Genomic DNA, 15,850 nt, shown 5'->3' with positions numbered 1-15,850 from the left:
ACGTTCAATAATTCTTTTCCAACTCATAACTGCTTACACTCCAGGCCTAGCTCAACCCTTAATTCCATCTTTTCCCACCTTCCTCTTGCCTATCTATTTTTGAATATCATTTGCAATTGGAGTCTCTAGTCTTGCCATGTGATTTGTTGGATATCAAACCAGATTAGAGATTTAACCTGAAAAGTCTTGCCTACTCCTTTTGCTTTTAGCATCAAAAGAAGCTTGTTGACTAAAGATCTTTAAATAAACTAAATTAAGCAATTTTGCCTAATCCAATAAAAATCAAAAACTGCCACTGAACTGAACCAAATATTATATAAACATTTATTAAAGTGGTGCTGTTAAATGTTGAACTTTATGTACTCAAGAACCAACAATCACGGTTCATCTGTAGAAGTAACTCACTCAGCAGAGTTTGACGGTGAATCGGATACCCAAATACCTACATAAATCGCAGCTCCGATTCCCTCCGGACCAGCACCTCCCGAAGCTGTTGGATCCGTGCCATTTCCATCTCAATTTCGTCTGGAGTTGTGGTCAAATCAGCCATGGAGATAATATCAAGCTGATCTGCGACTGTGAAAATAAAGTGAAGACCCATCAGATAAACTGTGAAAATTACAAGTTGCGGCTTTTGTCATCAATCAAAATTATCTTTGCTGCAGCTTTATAAACCACTAGTTCATTAATACTGAGTGACACCAAACCAAAATAATTTCCCCAATTTACATATCATTATATTTTCTAACAGCTCGTTCAGTTTTACTTAATCAAGCCATTCTTCTGAGAAATTTTAATCATTATTAGATTGATGTAATCATTTTTTTGCTCTATTAGATTCTATATTTCAAATTAACTATAACGGCTATATTTCCACATTCAGCTACCACCAGTCCATGAAATCACCTCATCCATAATGGTCCCCATTATCGTCTAAGTGACCCAGTAGCATTCGGATATTCTGCTGCCGACCAGCCCCATTAGGGATGAAAATGAGAAGATTTTTCTTCACCCAGAAGTTTTCAAATTTTCTACCCAAGAGAGCATGGAGGTTTAGTCACTGTCAAGGCAGAGCGTGAGGGAGGAGAGCTGAGGAAAACAGTGCGGGCAAGAATTTTCCTAAGTGTTCATGTAGCCAGGGCACATCTCTGTTGCTGATGTAAGTGTCCACAGGTCAACTATCGACTCAGGCAGCACGGTAGTGTAGTGGTTAGCACAACGCTTTACAGTACCAGCAACCCGGGTTCAATTTCAGCCGATGTCTCTCCGTGACTGCATGGGTTTCCTCTGGCTGTTCCTGTTTCCTACCGTTGGTAGGTTAATTGGTCATTGTAAATTGTCCTGTGATTAGGCTAGGGGAATCAGGGGAATGCGGACAGCATGGCTCAAAGGGTTGAATGGGCTATTCTGTGCTGTATTTCAATAAACAAATAGATTGCTTGCCATTAGACTAAGACCTTGCTCTGTCGAGCCCTTGTGGTAACTGTGCTCAGAATCCATGCACAGACATCATTCTCCCCTCCAGAGAAGAATGGAAGCTTATCATCCACAATCCCAGGGAGCTCCCAAAGTCAATAAAGCCTCTCTCTATAGATGTGGAATAAGTTTCTGCATGGGTTTTTTGTAAATTTAGGGCATTTATCCTGCAATAGTGTTTTCTCAGTATTTACATGGGCACTCCCAGATACTGCAGGAAGTCAGGTAAGGATAGGTTACTGTATACTACCTGTTCTAACTTATACCAGATACTTAGGAAATGCACAAAATAATTCTGGTTGCCTATGAAGACAACCAGCATGGGAGAGTCTAAGACCAGAGGTCACAGCCTCAAAAAAGAGGGGGTTCCTTTTAGAATGGAGATGAGGAGGAATTTCTTTAGCCAGAGGGTGGTGAAGCTGTGGAATTCTTTGCCAGAATTGTGGAGGCCAAGTCTTCATGTATATTTAAGGCAGAGGTTGATTCTTGATTGGTCAGGGCATGAAGGAATATGAAGAGAAAGCAGGAGTTTGGGGCTGAGAGGAAAGTTGGATCAGCCATGATGAAATAAAAGAGCAGACTCGATGGGCCAAATGGCCTAATTCTGCTCCTATATCTTCTGGTCTAATGCTGGTAGAGCTCAACAGAAGAATATGGTAATGAGATCTCTGAAGGCCAGGCAGCAGTATAATTTGAGGAGTTATAGAGGCTCTTTCTCCAGGACCAGTGTAAAAAGACAAAAATAAGTAACAATACAGCATTATTATGCTTTCAGTCAGATGAATTGGTTGCTATAATTTTGTGTTGGTGATTATCCTGAGAGCATTTGACCTGCCTCAGAATCACACAAAAAAAGTCCGTTCTGGCTCTATTTATTTAAAAATATATATTTTTCAGTTATGGACCAGTGAGTATTTCGGCATGACCTTGATGTTTAATACGAAGACAGACTGTAGATAGAAGTTTAATTAAGAGGTTACACTTCCATTCACTGAAGCTCCCCCAGGATTGAAGACGGGCGTGTAGCTTGTTACTTCAGCTCCTGTGCCCTGGGAATCCAATTCCCCACGAAGCTCACGGCCTGCATTTTCCAATTTACATCTGTAAGAATCAGCAGCAGCTAACAGACTAACAACATTCCTTCCCCCATCTCACTGCAGGAAGTTTCCGGAAGATTCCTCTCAGGTGTTTCGGTTGAAGCTTAGATTGCAACCATTCATTTCACTAATTGTCCACATCTAGTGCACTTATCTGAAACTCCTCTGAACGCATCATTAATCACGGAATTTCAGCACTTGCGTAAGTGTTCAAAGTAACTTTATTAACAAAGTGCATATATGTCAGCATATAGAATTCATTTTCTTGCAGGCATTCACAGTACATACTGAGGAACACAATAGACCAGTGAGTGGTCAGCATTCGATGGACTGAGCTGCCTCTGTCTTGGGAGATTCTTGTCTACACCAATGCACAAGTTGGACTGAGTCTTTCACAGAGTATTGCTTTGTTGAAGGTACACTATTTGCTTTAGATGTCAAAGACAGGATTCTTTGACTGGAAATTGCTTGGAGGTAGGAAAGATATGTTAATTCAGTGATAGAAGAAAATTTGCAGATGCTGGAAATCCAGAGCAAAACACACGCAAAATGCTGGAGGAACTCAGCATAAACACTGATTTCTCAAACTTTCGATATTCCCACCCCTCCTTCAACTATCCCCATTCCTGTTTCCCTCTCTCTCCTATCTCCTTACCTGCCCAACACCCTCCTCTGGTGCTCCTCATCCTTCCCTTTCTTCCAAGATCTTCTACCCTGTCCTATCAGATTCTTCCTCCTCCAGCTCTTTACCTCTTTCACCAATCAACTTCCCAACTTTTTACTTCACTCCCCCCCCCCCCAGTTTCACCTGCCACCTTGTGCTTCTCCCCAACTTCCTGCTCTGACTTCTCATCTTTTTTTCCGATCCCAATGCAGGGTCTCGGCTCGAAACGTTGACTGTTTATTCATTTCCATAGACTCTGCCTGACCTGCAGAGTTCCTCCAGCATTTTGTGGGTTTTGCCCTGCTAAGTCAGTGACCATTCAGTGGAATTAATTCAGGGAACATACGCTCCAGTTGCTCTGGAATTTTATAATACAAAGGAACTAATAAGTCATACACTACGGAATAACACTTGTAGACTTTGTGAGCAATGGCTGTTCGTATGCTCATAGACATAGTCATAGAGTAATACAACATGAAAGGAGACCCTTTGGCCCATCACATCTATGTTGATCATGCTACTTACCAAGCTAGTCCCATTTGCTTACATTTGACCCATATCCCTCTAATACCTCCTATCTACATCTTTTGAATGTTGTGACTGCTCTTGCCTAAATCACTTTCAGTATAGGTACCACCCTCTGCTAGTACAGGTTTTTTTTAAAGCCTTTCATCTCTCACCTTAAGCCCATGCCCTCTAATTTTTTGCTCCCCTTCCCGGGGAGAAAGACTGTTGGCTTGCTAGGGAGTAACTAGGACTGAGGATCCATTCTGGTTGTCAGGGATCAATATAATCATGATTATAACGGTCATCCTGGTGATTGCGGTGGAAAGGTAGAGGTACAGAGAAGAGAGTGGTAGTTTGATCTTTGGCCAGGCCAGAATCAAGATTGAGAGGATGGGGATGGTGACCTCAGGGAATCAGGTTCCCAGCTTCAGTCTCCACAGGCAAAGCTCTTTTGAAATAACAATGAAGTGGGACCCAGAAACATTTATGAAAACTTCCTTCTGCTGAAGTGACACACCTTATGCAGGCCACACCTAACAAGGCCAAAGTCATGCATTATCTAGGCAAGCACTGGTCACATTGGATGCCTCTCCGTTTTCCTTTGTGCAGCACATTTAGTATACTGATGACCCAGGAGGAAACCCGTGTAGTTTGTGGAGCCAACATCAAACCATGGTCTCCGCAATGATTATCTCCACCGCACTACAGCTATGAAGACTGCCCTGGCTGCTGTGCTCAGTGCCCGCTGATATGATGAACTGATAAGCGAGGCTTTGGGCCTGCTCTGGGGTTCTGATCTGAGGTCTCAGTTGTGGTTTGGAATGCTGTTGTTCGCTTCAACTGTTTGCATGGCTTGTATTTTTTCTCTTCTTTCCCTTGCACATCGAGTGCTCATTTTTACTTTCATTTTCTTTAAACTGGGTTCATTCGTGTTTCTTGCTTTGTGGCTACCTGTGAGCAAGCAAATCTCAAGGTTGTATAATCTATACATTCTTTGATATTAAATGTACTTGAATGTTGAAACCACTGATTTTTTTTTTACAAGTCTGGTGTTTTGAATAACACATCAAATGCATATAAATAAGTGTTTCTCAGCATGATGTGATTTCTCAATCTTCATCCTTAACGTTCAGGTGAATTTTTCACCAACGGGACTTCAGATATAACGTGTGTACACTATTTTAATGGATGTGAGATCATGATAACGTGACTATTATTCTCTGATAAGCCATCAACAGTTCTACTAATGTGCCTCAAGGCTCTATAATTAATATGAAAAGGGACAGAAATTAGTCGGTGCCGTTGGCAACAATTCTCCCTCTCCCACACATTCTATTTGTTGCCATTAGGAACTTGCGATGTACACCTGCTTTTGTGTTTGTCGACATAACTGCAGTGACAAGATTTTGGAAGCAATTTATTAAATGCAGAGTCCTCTGAGGCATTCTGACTTTCTGCCAGTCATTAATTTCTTATCAGCCTTGGAGATGGAGAGGAAAGCGTTTCTCAGAATTAGGCTGCTCAGAGAATAGTTGCAGCTGAAATTATATCCTCATGTTGTAAACGCTTGATGAAAACACTTTGCATATAAACAAAGGAGCCACCAAATGGCGATGAGCACTTCATCAGCAGCACATGTAAAATGGGGCTGTTGATTAAAAGCAAAATGAAGCACTTTACATTAATCTCAATACTAATAAAACAATTGCATAATTTAAATATATAATCCATGTTATCAGTACAGATACTAAATTATGAAACATCCTCAGGCCGTAAAGGGTAGTTTTCACCAGCTTTGATGCTGGTAACTTGTTAGTGGAATATAAGATTATTTATACGTTATAACTGTTCGTCACTGATCCTTAAAGATAGAGTTGTATAAAGCTTGAAATTGGGACAAAATATCAGTAGACACCAAGTTTTTACATACAAGTAGAAAAAGAAGAAAGAACAATTAACTGTACAGTACAGGCCCTTCAGTCCACTATGTTGTGCTGACATGTTCACCTGCTCTAAGACCAATCTAACCCTTCCCTCCCACCTCCCCCTCCATTTTGCTTTCGTCCATGTGCCTATCTAAGAGTCTATGAAATGTCCCTAATTTATCTGCCTTTACCACCTCCGCTGGCAGCACGTTCCATGCATTTATCACTCGCTGTGTAAAAACCTTAACTCTGCCATTACCCCTATACTTTTATCCAATCACCTTCCAGTTATGCTCCCTTATATCAGCAAATTAATAAACATAGATTTTAAGACTGGGTTTTCAGAAATGCTAGATGTGAAGAAACAAACTAAAATGCAGATTACAGAAAGCTTGTCAACATGTAAGAAGGCTAAAGTTCAAAATTCAAGTTCAAAGTGCATTTATTATCAAAGTACATGTACATTATGATACCAGGATTGAACGGCTTGTCGTATGAAGAGTGTTTGACAGCTGTGGGCTTATATTCACTAGAATTCAGAAGAATGAGGGGTGACCTCATTGAAACCTATTGAATAGTGAAAGGCCTTGATAGAGTGAATGTGGAGAAGATGTTTCCTATGGCGGGAGAGACTAAGACCAGAGGACACAACCTCAGAATAGAGTTGCATCCTTTTAGAACAGAGTGAGGAGGAATTTCTTTAGCCAGAGAGTGGTGAATCTGTGGAATTCTTGGTTACAGGCAGCTGTGGAGGCCAAGTCTTTATGTAGATTTAGGTAGAGGTTGACAGATTCTTGAATGCTCAGGGTTTGAAGGGATATGGAGAGAATGCAGGAGATTGGGGCTGAGAGGAAAGTTGGATCAGTCATGATGAAATGGTGAAGCAGACTTGATGGGCCAAATGGCCTAATTCTGCTCCCATATCTTATGGTCTTATACAACCTTGAGATTTGTCTCCTTACAGGCAGCCAGAAAACAAAGAAACCCAAAAGAACCAATTAACAAAAGGCCATCGAGCACCCATTGTGCAGAGTGAAAAACACATCATGCAAACAATAACCACAAGCAAGTAGCGCTTTGAACTGAAGTCCGCGAAGAGAGTCCCATAGTTCAGCACAGAGCCGAGTCATGGAGCAGTAGTCTGAACCTGCCTGTCCCTCACATCGGGCCCTGGCACCCTGACTTTTTCAAACTAGCCCAGCCTAAATTGGCGTCCAAACGTCGGGTTCGATCGGCTCGATATGCTCTTAGGTCGAGATCCCAATGCCTTGTTTCAACCTGTATCTGACCTTTCCAAATCAGCACGGTGCATACGTCTCCATCAAAGATCAAGTTCAGTTGCTTCCGTATGCTCTGGTGCCTGAGCCTTCCGCACGGCGCTTAAAGGAATGGAACCTTGGGTCCTCCTCGCTCTCGGCAACGGGTCTGCTGCCTCACCTCACTTTGGTTCTGCCACATCGAGTTGCCTCAAGCCCAAAGGGAAGTTACAGACTATTACTTGCAATGATGATTTGCCAGAAAAATTGTCAATAACAAGTATTTTGTTGTTCTCCTTGTTTTATTAGCCACTAGCCAGAAGCCGCCAAGGTTCACCAGTGCCATTTTAATCTGGAAGACGTTGTGGCATTTGTGAAAAGGATAATAATTTTGTTGAATAAACTTATAAAATATCAAAGTAAGACTTCATGAATCAAAGGTTATCAACACAATGCACAGTGTTCATTCAAAAATCACCTTAAAAAGTTCAATTAAGCCAAATGTATTCCTCTTACTGCAAGAAACCATCAGACTTTTCGAAGATAAAAAATATGAAGCTCTCAGTTGTAAGTGCACAAGTATACGGGGAAAACAGACATATTTTCATTCAGTGGCCACTTTGTTAGGTACACCTATATTCCTGCTCGTTATGCAAATATCTAGTCAGCCAATCAAGTGGCAGCAACTTAACGTATTAGAGCACATAGACATGGTCAAGAAATTCAGTTGTTGTTCAGATGAAACATCAGAAATGTGATGTTTGAAACATCAGAAATGTCAAGTGACTTTGACCATGGAATGATTGCTGGTGCCAGAATTTACAGCGAATTGTGCAAAAAAAACAAAGACTTCCAGTTCTGTGGGCAAAACAACACCTTGTTAATGAGAGAGGTCAGAGGAGAATAGCTGGACTAGTTCAAGCTGACAGGAAGGTGACAGTAACTCAAATAACCACATCTTACTAACCCTAACCTGTACTTCTTTAAGATGTGGTAGGAAACTAGAGCACCCAGAAGAAATATAGACAGTCACAGGGAGAACACAAAAATTCTTCACAGACAGTGGCTGGAATCAGACCCTGATTGGTGATTGCTGATGTTGTGAAGTGGTCGTGTTAGTTGTTCTGCTATACACAGCCATATTATGAATCAGCAAGTATAATTAAGTTGAGCCTTTTATTTTACAGTAAGTGCAAGTCAAATATAATAATTAACCTTTATTTTTAAGTTTTGGGCTGCCTTTTCTAAATGAGATTCATTTGGGAGATTGTATTTACTTTATTCTGAATGTGTGGTACAGGAGACCTGCAGGGAGTGGACTGTCTTACAGCTCGAAGTCTGTTCCTCTGTGTTGTGTGTTCTCCCGTGGGTTTATCCAGTGATTCAGTGTCCTCCCACATCTCAAAGACATGCTGGTTGTTAGATTAATTGGCTGCTGTAAAATTAGTCCGTTCGGTCCATCGAGTCTGCTCTGGAGGAGGGTGGTAGGAGAATTTAATGAGCATCAGTGAGAAGAGGGGACAAGGAAATAAGCAGGAGACAGGTGGTAAGCAAATGGTCTGGTCTGAGGGCCAGCGTATTGAATCCCCTACTATCAACATCCTGGGGGGGGGGTTACTATTGACAGGAAACTGAACTGGTCTAGCCATATAAACACCGTGGCTACCAGAGCAGGTCAAAGGCTAGGAATCCTGTGTATGTAAATCACCTCCTGACTCCCCAAGGCCTGTCCACCACCTACATAGTTCAGGTCAGGAGTGTAATGGAATACTCAACACTCACCTGGATGAGTGCAGCTCCATCAACACTTCAGAAGCTTGACCCCATCCAGTACAAGGCAGCCCACTTGATTGGTACCCCTTCCACAAGCATCCAATCCCTCCACCATCGATGAACAGTTTCAGCAATGTGTACAAGATGCACTGCAACAATGCACCAAAGTTCCTAAGACAGCACCTCCCAGGCCCACGTACACTACCATCTGGAAGGACGAGAACAGTAGATACCTGGGACTTCCAGTAGATATGACTTGGAAATCCCCCTCCAAGCCACCGACCATCCTGACTTGGAGAGGTGATATATGGTATATGGTATATGAGGTGATATATGGTAGATGGTATATGAGGTGTTGACAACCATCTGGGTAGTCTCCAGCCCCTTGGTATGAACATCGAATTCTCCAACTTCCAGTAATTCCCTCCCTCTCCCTTCCCCCATCCCACTTTTACTCTGCCTCCTCTTCCAGCTGCCTATCACCTCTCTCATGATTCTGCCTTCTTCTACTACCCATAGTGCTTTCCCCTTACATTCCTTCTTCACCTCTCCTGCCTATCCCCTCCCCCACCTCTTGATCTTTCCTCTGATTGGATTTTCACCTGACACCTTCCACCCTCCCCCCACCTTCTTTATAGGGCCCCTGCCCCCTCCTTCTTCAGTCCTGACGAAGGGTTTCAGCCCGAAACGTTGACCGCTCGTTTCAACGGATGCTGCCCAATCTGCTGAGTTCATCTAGCTTGTTTGTATGTGTTGGTTTGACCATGACATCTGCAGTGTACTTTGTGTTTAGCCTCATTGTATGTCTTGAGGAAATATGTGAATAAATATGTGATTACTTGAAGAGTTTCATTCAGTTCTGTGATTTTTATAACAATCTTCTTATCAAGCAGTCCCCCAGGACCAAATATGATTTACTTCCACTCCAATTCCACTGGTGCCCAGGTGGCTGACGAAGCCAGTTTGGGGCAGTGCTAATAGGCTAGCAGGTATCCAGTTTGGCTAGTTGATGCTCATGTGGAAAGCACTTGAATTGTAAACACAGGAACGGGAGGGGTTGTTACACTTCCTCGACGAAATTTGAAGAACATTCTTGAATTGCTTCTGCTGTTCTCTGACAATCTCTCAATTTAATGGAGTTCACGATGGAATCCCTGTGAAATCTGCGTGCAAACTCTGTGGCAATGAGCTCACAAATGTAATTAGGTGCACAATTGTGCAGACTTTGGCCTGGGAGAGGAACACTGAGGTGGACAAGATGGCACTGATATTTCACTGGTGTTTTGAAATGCCCGCCGTAGGAAATTCATGTGAGGAAGAGCAGGTATCAAAGCTGCTCAGTAGACTTTGAGATTTTAAAACCCCCTTTTCTTCAGATGGCCAAAGGCTGTGCTGGTGCACTGTAGGTGAAACTCATTCTTGGTGGATGCTTTTGTTGAGAGGTGCCTTCTGGGATTTAGGAAATGATTCTCAGTGTCCAGCCATGAAATAATTATTGTTAGAGAATAGTATTGCATACTGGGGAAAATTTGAAAGATAATCTTGGTTTCACAGATATTAAGCTTACAATCAATTCTATCATATACATCAGTGAGCAAGTTCATGTTTAGTTGGAGCTCAGCCTTCTGACTTACCTGTACACAAGGATCATTGTGTAGTATAGGCCAGTGACTGAAATTGGCATGATCCTGGTCTGGAATGAACAAAATGTTTCTCATTCATCCTGTAAACTGGCTCCTGTCCACTAGCAGGCTTCGTGATCAGAAAGACTGGGGGAATGACACAGCCCGTCCCGCACTAAAGGTATCACTGGTTACGGTTACACTTTGCTTGCCTTCATCTGGCAGCTGTAGGGAGATGAACTTCTATGGAAACTGACATATTGCAAGTTGTCACTTGACAGAGTCAAAGATTTCTGTGAGGCCCATATACTGTCGATTATGTTGCTCCCTATACTTATCTCAGTGTTTTCACTTTGTAAAGATGTACACATTCCCTCTGCTGGATAAAATCCACACGACAATTGGGAACTGTCCTTCAGCCACTTGAAGGAGACACTTGAGGAGGACTGCTGTTCTCCCTGTATATGCCAGCATTTCCTCAACAATTTGTTGAACTATAGGATAAGATTAGTTTGATTTGTCACACATACTTTGAAATATCAAATCATACAGTGCAATATATCATTTGCTTCAACAGCCAACACAGTCCAAAGATATGGTGGGGCAGCCCACAAGTGTTGCCATGCTTCCAGCATTAACGTAGCATGCCCACAACCTACTAACACTAATGTAGCATGCCCACAACCTACTAACCCTAATCTGTACGTCATTGGAATATGGGAGGAAACCAGAGCACCCGGAGGAAACCCACACAGTTACAGGAAGAACGTAGAATTACTTACAGGCAGCAGCAGGGATTAGACCCTGATCGCTGATCATTGGCACTGTAATAGTGTTATGCTGGCATGATATAACATTATTATTAGCTCTAAACAATTCATATTTATTTAAGTATTCAAAATTTCCCACAATTAATATAAAGTGACTGGACTTTATTTAATTATTTTCTTCCTTCACTTTTTCCTATGTAATGGACTGTCAATTGAAACACTCTAAATGCACAGTTACTGAATTTTGAACTTTGGAAAATGAAGTACTTACCTAATTCATCAAATATTGCTTTTAATACCATGGAGCAGATAGCATCAACATTTGGAAAATTCTCTTCTATGGGTTCCATTATTTTTGCAATTACCATTTTAAATCTACATAAATCCACAAAGGTCTTCCTCTGATTTATTTTAAAGTCTCATTTTTTTACAGTCCCAATTTATATTATGTGAAACCAGATGTACAATAACAATTTAACAAGTCTGCCATGCTGTTAATCTACATTACAGCAATGCCTGCATCTTTCCGCTTAACTAACCTCTGACTTTACCAGATTCACCAGGGACATCTATAGAGTACTAAGCTGACAGGCCAATTCTATTTCATCTCTGGCCTCTCAACTTCACTCCAGCTGTAACCATCATGTCTCCTGTGGTCTAACTCATCTGAAAGGGGTCACCGACCACCACTATCAAGAGAAAGAAGGTAAAGCTTGCATTTCTTTTCACATTATTTAAAAGAGTATTAATGTTTCTATTTAATTTACATGTTAAATGTATATTTGGCATTTTGCACTTTATGAATGAGCCAGAAGTGGAGAGAGTGAGCAGCTTCAAGTTCCTGGGTGTCAAGATCTCTGAAGTTCGAACCTGGTCCCAACATATCGATGTAGTTATAAAGAAGGCAAGACAGTGGCTATACTTTATTAGGAGTTGGAAGAGATTTGGCATGTCAACAATGCACTCAAAAACTTCTATAGTTGTACTGTGGAGAGCATTCTGACAGGCTGCATCACTGTCTGGTGTGGAGGGGCTACTGCACAAGATCAAAAAAAAGCTGCAGAAGGTTGTAAATCTAGTCAGCTCCATCTTGGGTACTAGCTTACAAAGTACCCAGGACATCTTTAGGGAGCGGTGTCTCAGAAAGGCAGTGTCCATTATTAAGGACCTCCAGCACCCAGGGCATGCCCTTTTCTCACTGTTACCATCAGGTAGGAGGTACAGAAGCCTGAAGGAACGCACTCAGCAATTCAGGAACAGCTTCTTCCCCTCTGCCATCCAATTCCTAAATGGACATTGAATCTTTGGAGACTACCTCATTTTAAAAAAATATACATTATTTCTCTTTTTGTACGTTTTAAAAATCTATTCAATATAAGTAATTGATTTACTTGTTTATTTACTATTATTATTTTTATTTTATTTATTATTAGTATTATTTTTTTCTCTACTAGTTTATGAACTGCTCCTGCTAAGTTAACAAATTTCACGTCACATCCCCGTGATAATAAACCTGATTCTGATTCTGACTTTAATTTTTTAAAAGATATTTTCAGCTGCTTCTAAATTCCTCCAAACATCTGATATCTTAAGAAGCAGTCGGAAAAACAATTGACATAGCAACATACAAAAAGTGCTGGGGGGAACTCAGCAGGTCGGGCAGCATCTACGGAAGTAAACAAATAGTCAATGTTTCAGGCCAAGACCCTTCTTTGGGACTGGGAAAACAACTGACCGACTGTTCTTGTGGTCAAAAGGCCATCTCTGCTTGTGGCTTAATCAGTTCTTGCATCTGCTTTGCTTGTGGAGGGATGGTAGCGACAAAGGTGAGAGGATAATGGGAGCCATATTGTCATGAAATGGAAGTGTGACTGGCATGCACACAAGGGGTCTAGCATGATAAGATCTATTAATTCTATTAGCTTGATATGACTTACAAAATCATATTCATTATTGCAGCTCCTAAAACTTTGTTTTCGATCCATGGGCTGTCCCTTACAAGTCTTTGGCTTCCATTTCCCTTTTACCCTTTTTTTCAGCAGATCTGCTTATCATGGCTGCTTTTCAAACACATGTACTGGTCTATGCACACCCAACAGTTCATTGGTTACTGCTCCCCAGTAGGGATTATCCACTAACTTCTCATCTCTGCCCAATGTACTGCATTCAATGTATTCCTCAGATTAGAGGGATTTGAACTACCATAGGCAAATTGAAATATCATCATGCATCTTGGTCAGCATGATGAGTTGGGCCAAAGGGCCTATTTCTGTACTGTATTATTCAATGATTCTACAACCCTATGTCTCCTCAGTTTTTTTGAAATTCGTTAAACTAAAATTTAAAATTAGTGACTCATCTTTGTCCTTTGAAATCTAATATCAGATTCAATTTATCACGGTTGCTATTTGCAAGAATTTCCCTTACCATTAGAAAGTAAATTAATTCTAGTCACTTCACTGCTGAAATGGGTCTATCTTATGATTCATCACTAAAGCCAGTCTGGCCTCTTTCACTATTCTAAGATACTGGCTCTAAGGCATTGTGAATTTATACCATCAATCCTCTCCTTTACAACTTGAACTACACTATTCTCCTAAAAACATTGATGTTGAAGCTTCAGATTATACAAAATTATTCCAGCCATGTGACTTTTCCTAGTTTTGTACAGATTAATCTTCATATCACATCTCTACTCTATGGGTCTGTAGACAGCTCCTACATGAGTCTTGCAATCTTCGATATTTCCTAAATCTTTTTTGCTCCCTGTTAATCCTTATTGAAGTCCGTCTTTCTATTGTGGAAATAATCCTCCTATTTGCCATATTTCTGTCTCTGTTAAAAAATTCTTGCAGTTTGGTCTGTTTATAGTAAACCTTCTATAATAATACGTAACTACTGCATCCTACTTTTTACATTGATCTTGCATTTTTTGATTGTTAGGCCACCTCACTCACAGAATAATGCAGAACCAAAGGGGACCAATCTGCCCACCATAGCTGTGCTGACTCTTCAAAAGATGATGCAATTTATCTTAACCAGATAAATTTCAACTTAGCCAGATACCTCTACTTCTTCTTCTTCTTCAAGTATTTATCCAATTTTTTGGGGATTTTTTTATTGAATCCGTTTCCATCGCTCTTCTTCGGTCTGCAGTCAGACCATAATAGTTCAAACTTGTCACCTCTGTTTCTTTCCCTTATTATATTTGATTTACCTACACTGTTTCCCACTGAAGAGTCTTTTTTTTTAATCTACTTTATCAAAGTCCTCTATAAATTTGACCACTACTACCAATTTTCCCTTTTACTTTCTCTAATCATTGGGAAACAATCCCAGTTCTTGTTTCTTCACACAACCCAAGGATTTCATCAATAGTACCATCCTAATAAAGCTCACTGTACCTTCTCCAGGTCCCAAACTCTTACTAGAGTTGCACTAGAGCTGGGCACAATTTTTCAAATGGCACTTTAGAAAATGTGACGGTTTAATTGCTTTCCTTTGAACTTTCTGTCACAAAGCATAACTTCACTTATCTCTCTGCTACCTTCTGCCTGCTAACCACCTACCTGGTTTCATTTGTCTTTCTGTGTCATCTTGGAATTTGTTACTATCTCACTAGTTACTATAAATTTCCAAATTTTTTCATGTTATTTTAAGGTTTGCTCTGTCTGGTCAAGTTCAAATTATTAACACCTAATAATAAAATACCTATTTGCCCAGTATCTTCATAAAATGCTTCTGCACAATAAAGCGATACAAGATCTGGACAAGAACACATCAAAGGATGTTCATTCATTTTCTTTTTGAAATAATGAAGTGACTTGCCTGACTTTTCATTTAATTCTGTTCTCTGGTCTATTGTATTCTATATCCAAGGCTTTCTTCTTAATTGTGTTCTAGTTTTAATAAGCCATACAGAAATCACTTTTCAGGTGACACCTGATATAAAATACATTATCAAATTGTAAAAAGCACAACAAAATCCCATTCTAATGAAATTAAATAGAAAAATGTCAACAATTATTCAGAAGATTATAGTTCATAATTCAAATTATTTTAGTTTTATCTCAATGTGTTTCTATTGTGGGAGATGAACACAAAATATTATAAACAATAAGCTTATGGTGATTCATACAGCTTATACGTCTTTTCCTTGGATTTGTCCTGAACATTCATTATTAATTATGTGTTTGTATATAACTATATATAGATATATGTGTGTGTGTAATTTGTTATGTGACATATTTAATTTTATTTAACACTTAAAATATTTCTGGTTGAGATTGAAAAATGTGCATTTTATATCAAAATATCACAAGAAAGGAGGTTTTCATCTGATATAAAATACTAAACCCACCGGTTTTTGGGGTACGTTTCCACATCCTATTCCAAATTGATATTAGGCGTAGCAGCCTCTCTGGACTCTGGATTGGGGATTGCCAAACGTTATGTGGATTTTCTGGTGTAGTCTGTTTTGTCATGTGCTTTTGTGATATCATTCTGGAGGAACGTTGTCTCATTTTTTAACTGCATTGCTTTTGTGGTTTCTAAATGACAATAAACTGAATCCGAATCTGAATCTGAAATATTTCATTATTTAGGAGAGCAATACAATTGATCATGGCATTTAAAATATTCTCCATTGTTGGCATGATATGATATTTAAAGGAGCTACATTGTAGAAATGTCTCTTAAAAGCTACTATAATGTTATTGGAACCAAATCACATTGTTGGCAGCATGAAAATACAATTATCT

General features: G+C 40.2%; 1 protein-coding gene across 2 annotated transcripts in view; it reads right to left on the bottom strand.

Moving 5' to 3' along the window:
• mpv17l (MPV17 mitochondrial membrane protein like) overlaps nt 1–15,850 on the bottom strand; it is a 101,065-nt gene that overhangs the window by 32,202 nt on the left and 53,013 nt on the right. The window contains exon 2 of one of the 2 annotated variants that reach the window (XM_073060511.1): nt 447–570. In XM_073060511.1, coding sequence (XP_072916612.1) covers nt 447–570 — 124 coding nt within the window. Of the gene's footprint in view, nt 1–446; nt 577–15,850 lie in introns of both variants that reach the window. The other variant, XM_073060508.1, reaches the window with a different exon arrangement.

Source organism: Hemitrygon akajei, chromosome 11 (genome assembly GCF_048418815.1).
Source record: "Hemitrygon akajei chromosome 11, sHemAka1.3, whole genome shotgun sequence".
NCBI lineage: Eukaryota > Metazoa > Chordata > Chondrichthyes > Myliobatiformes > Dasyatidae > Hemitrygon > Hemitrygon akajei.
The sequence above is the reverse complement of the archived record's forward strand: the minus strand, read 5'-3'. Positions and strand labels throughout refer to the sequence as shown.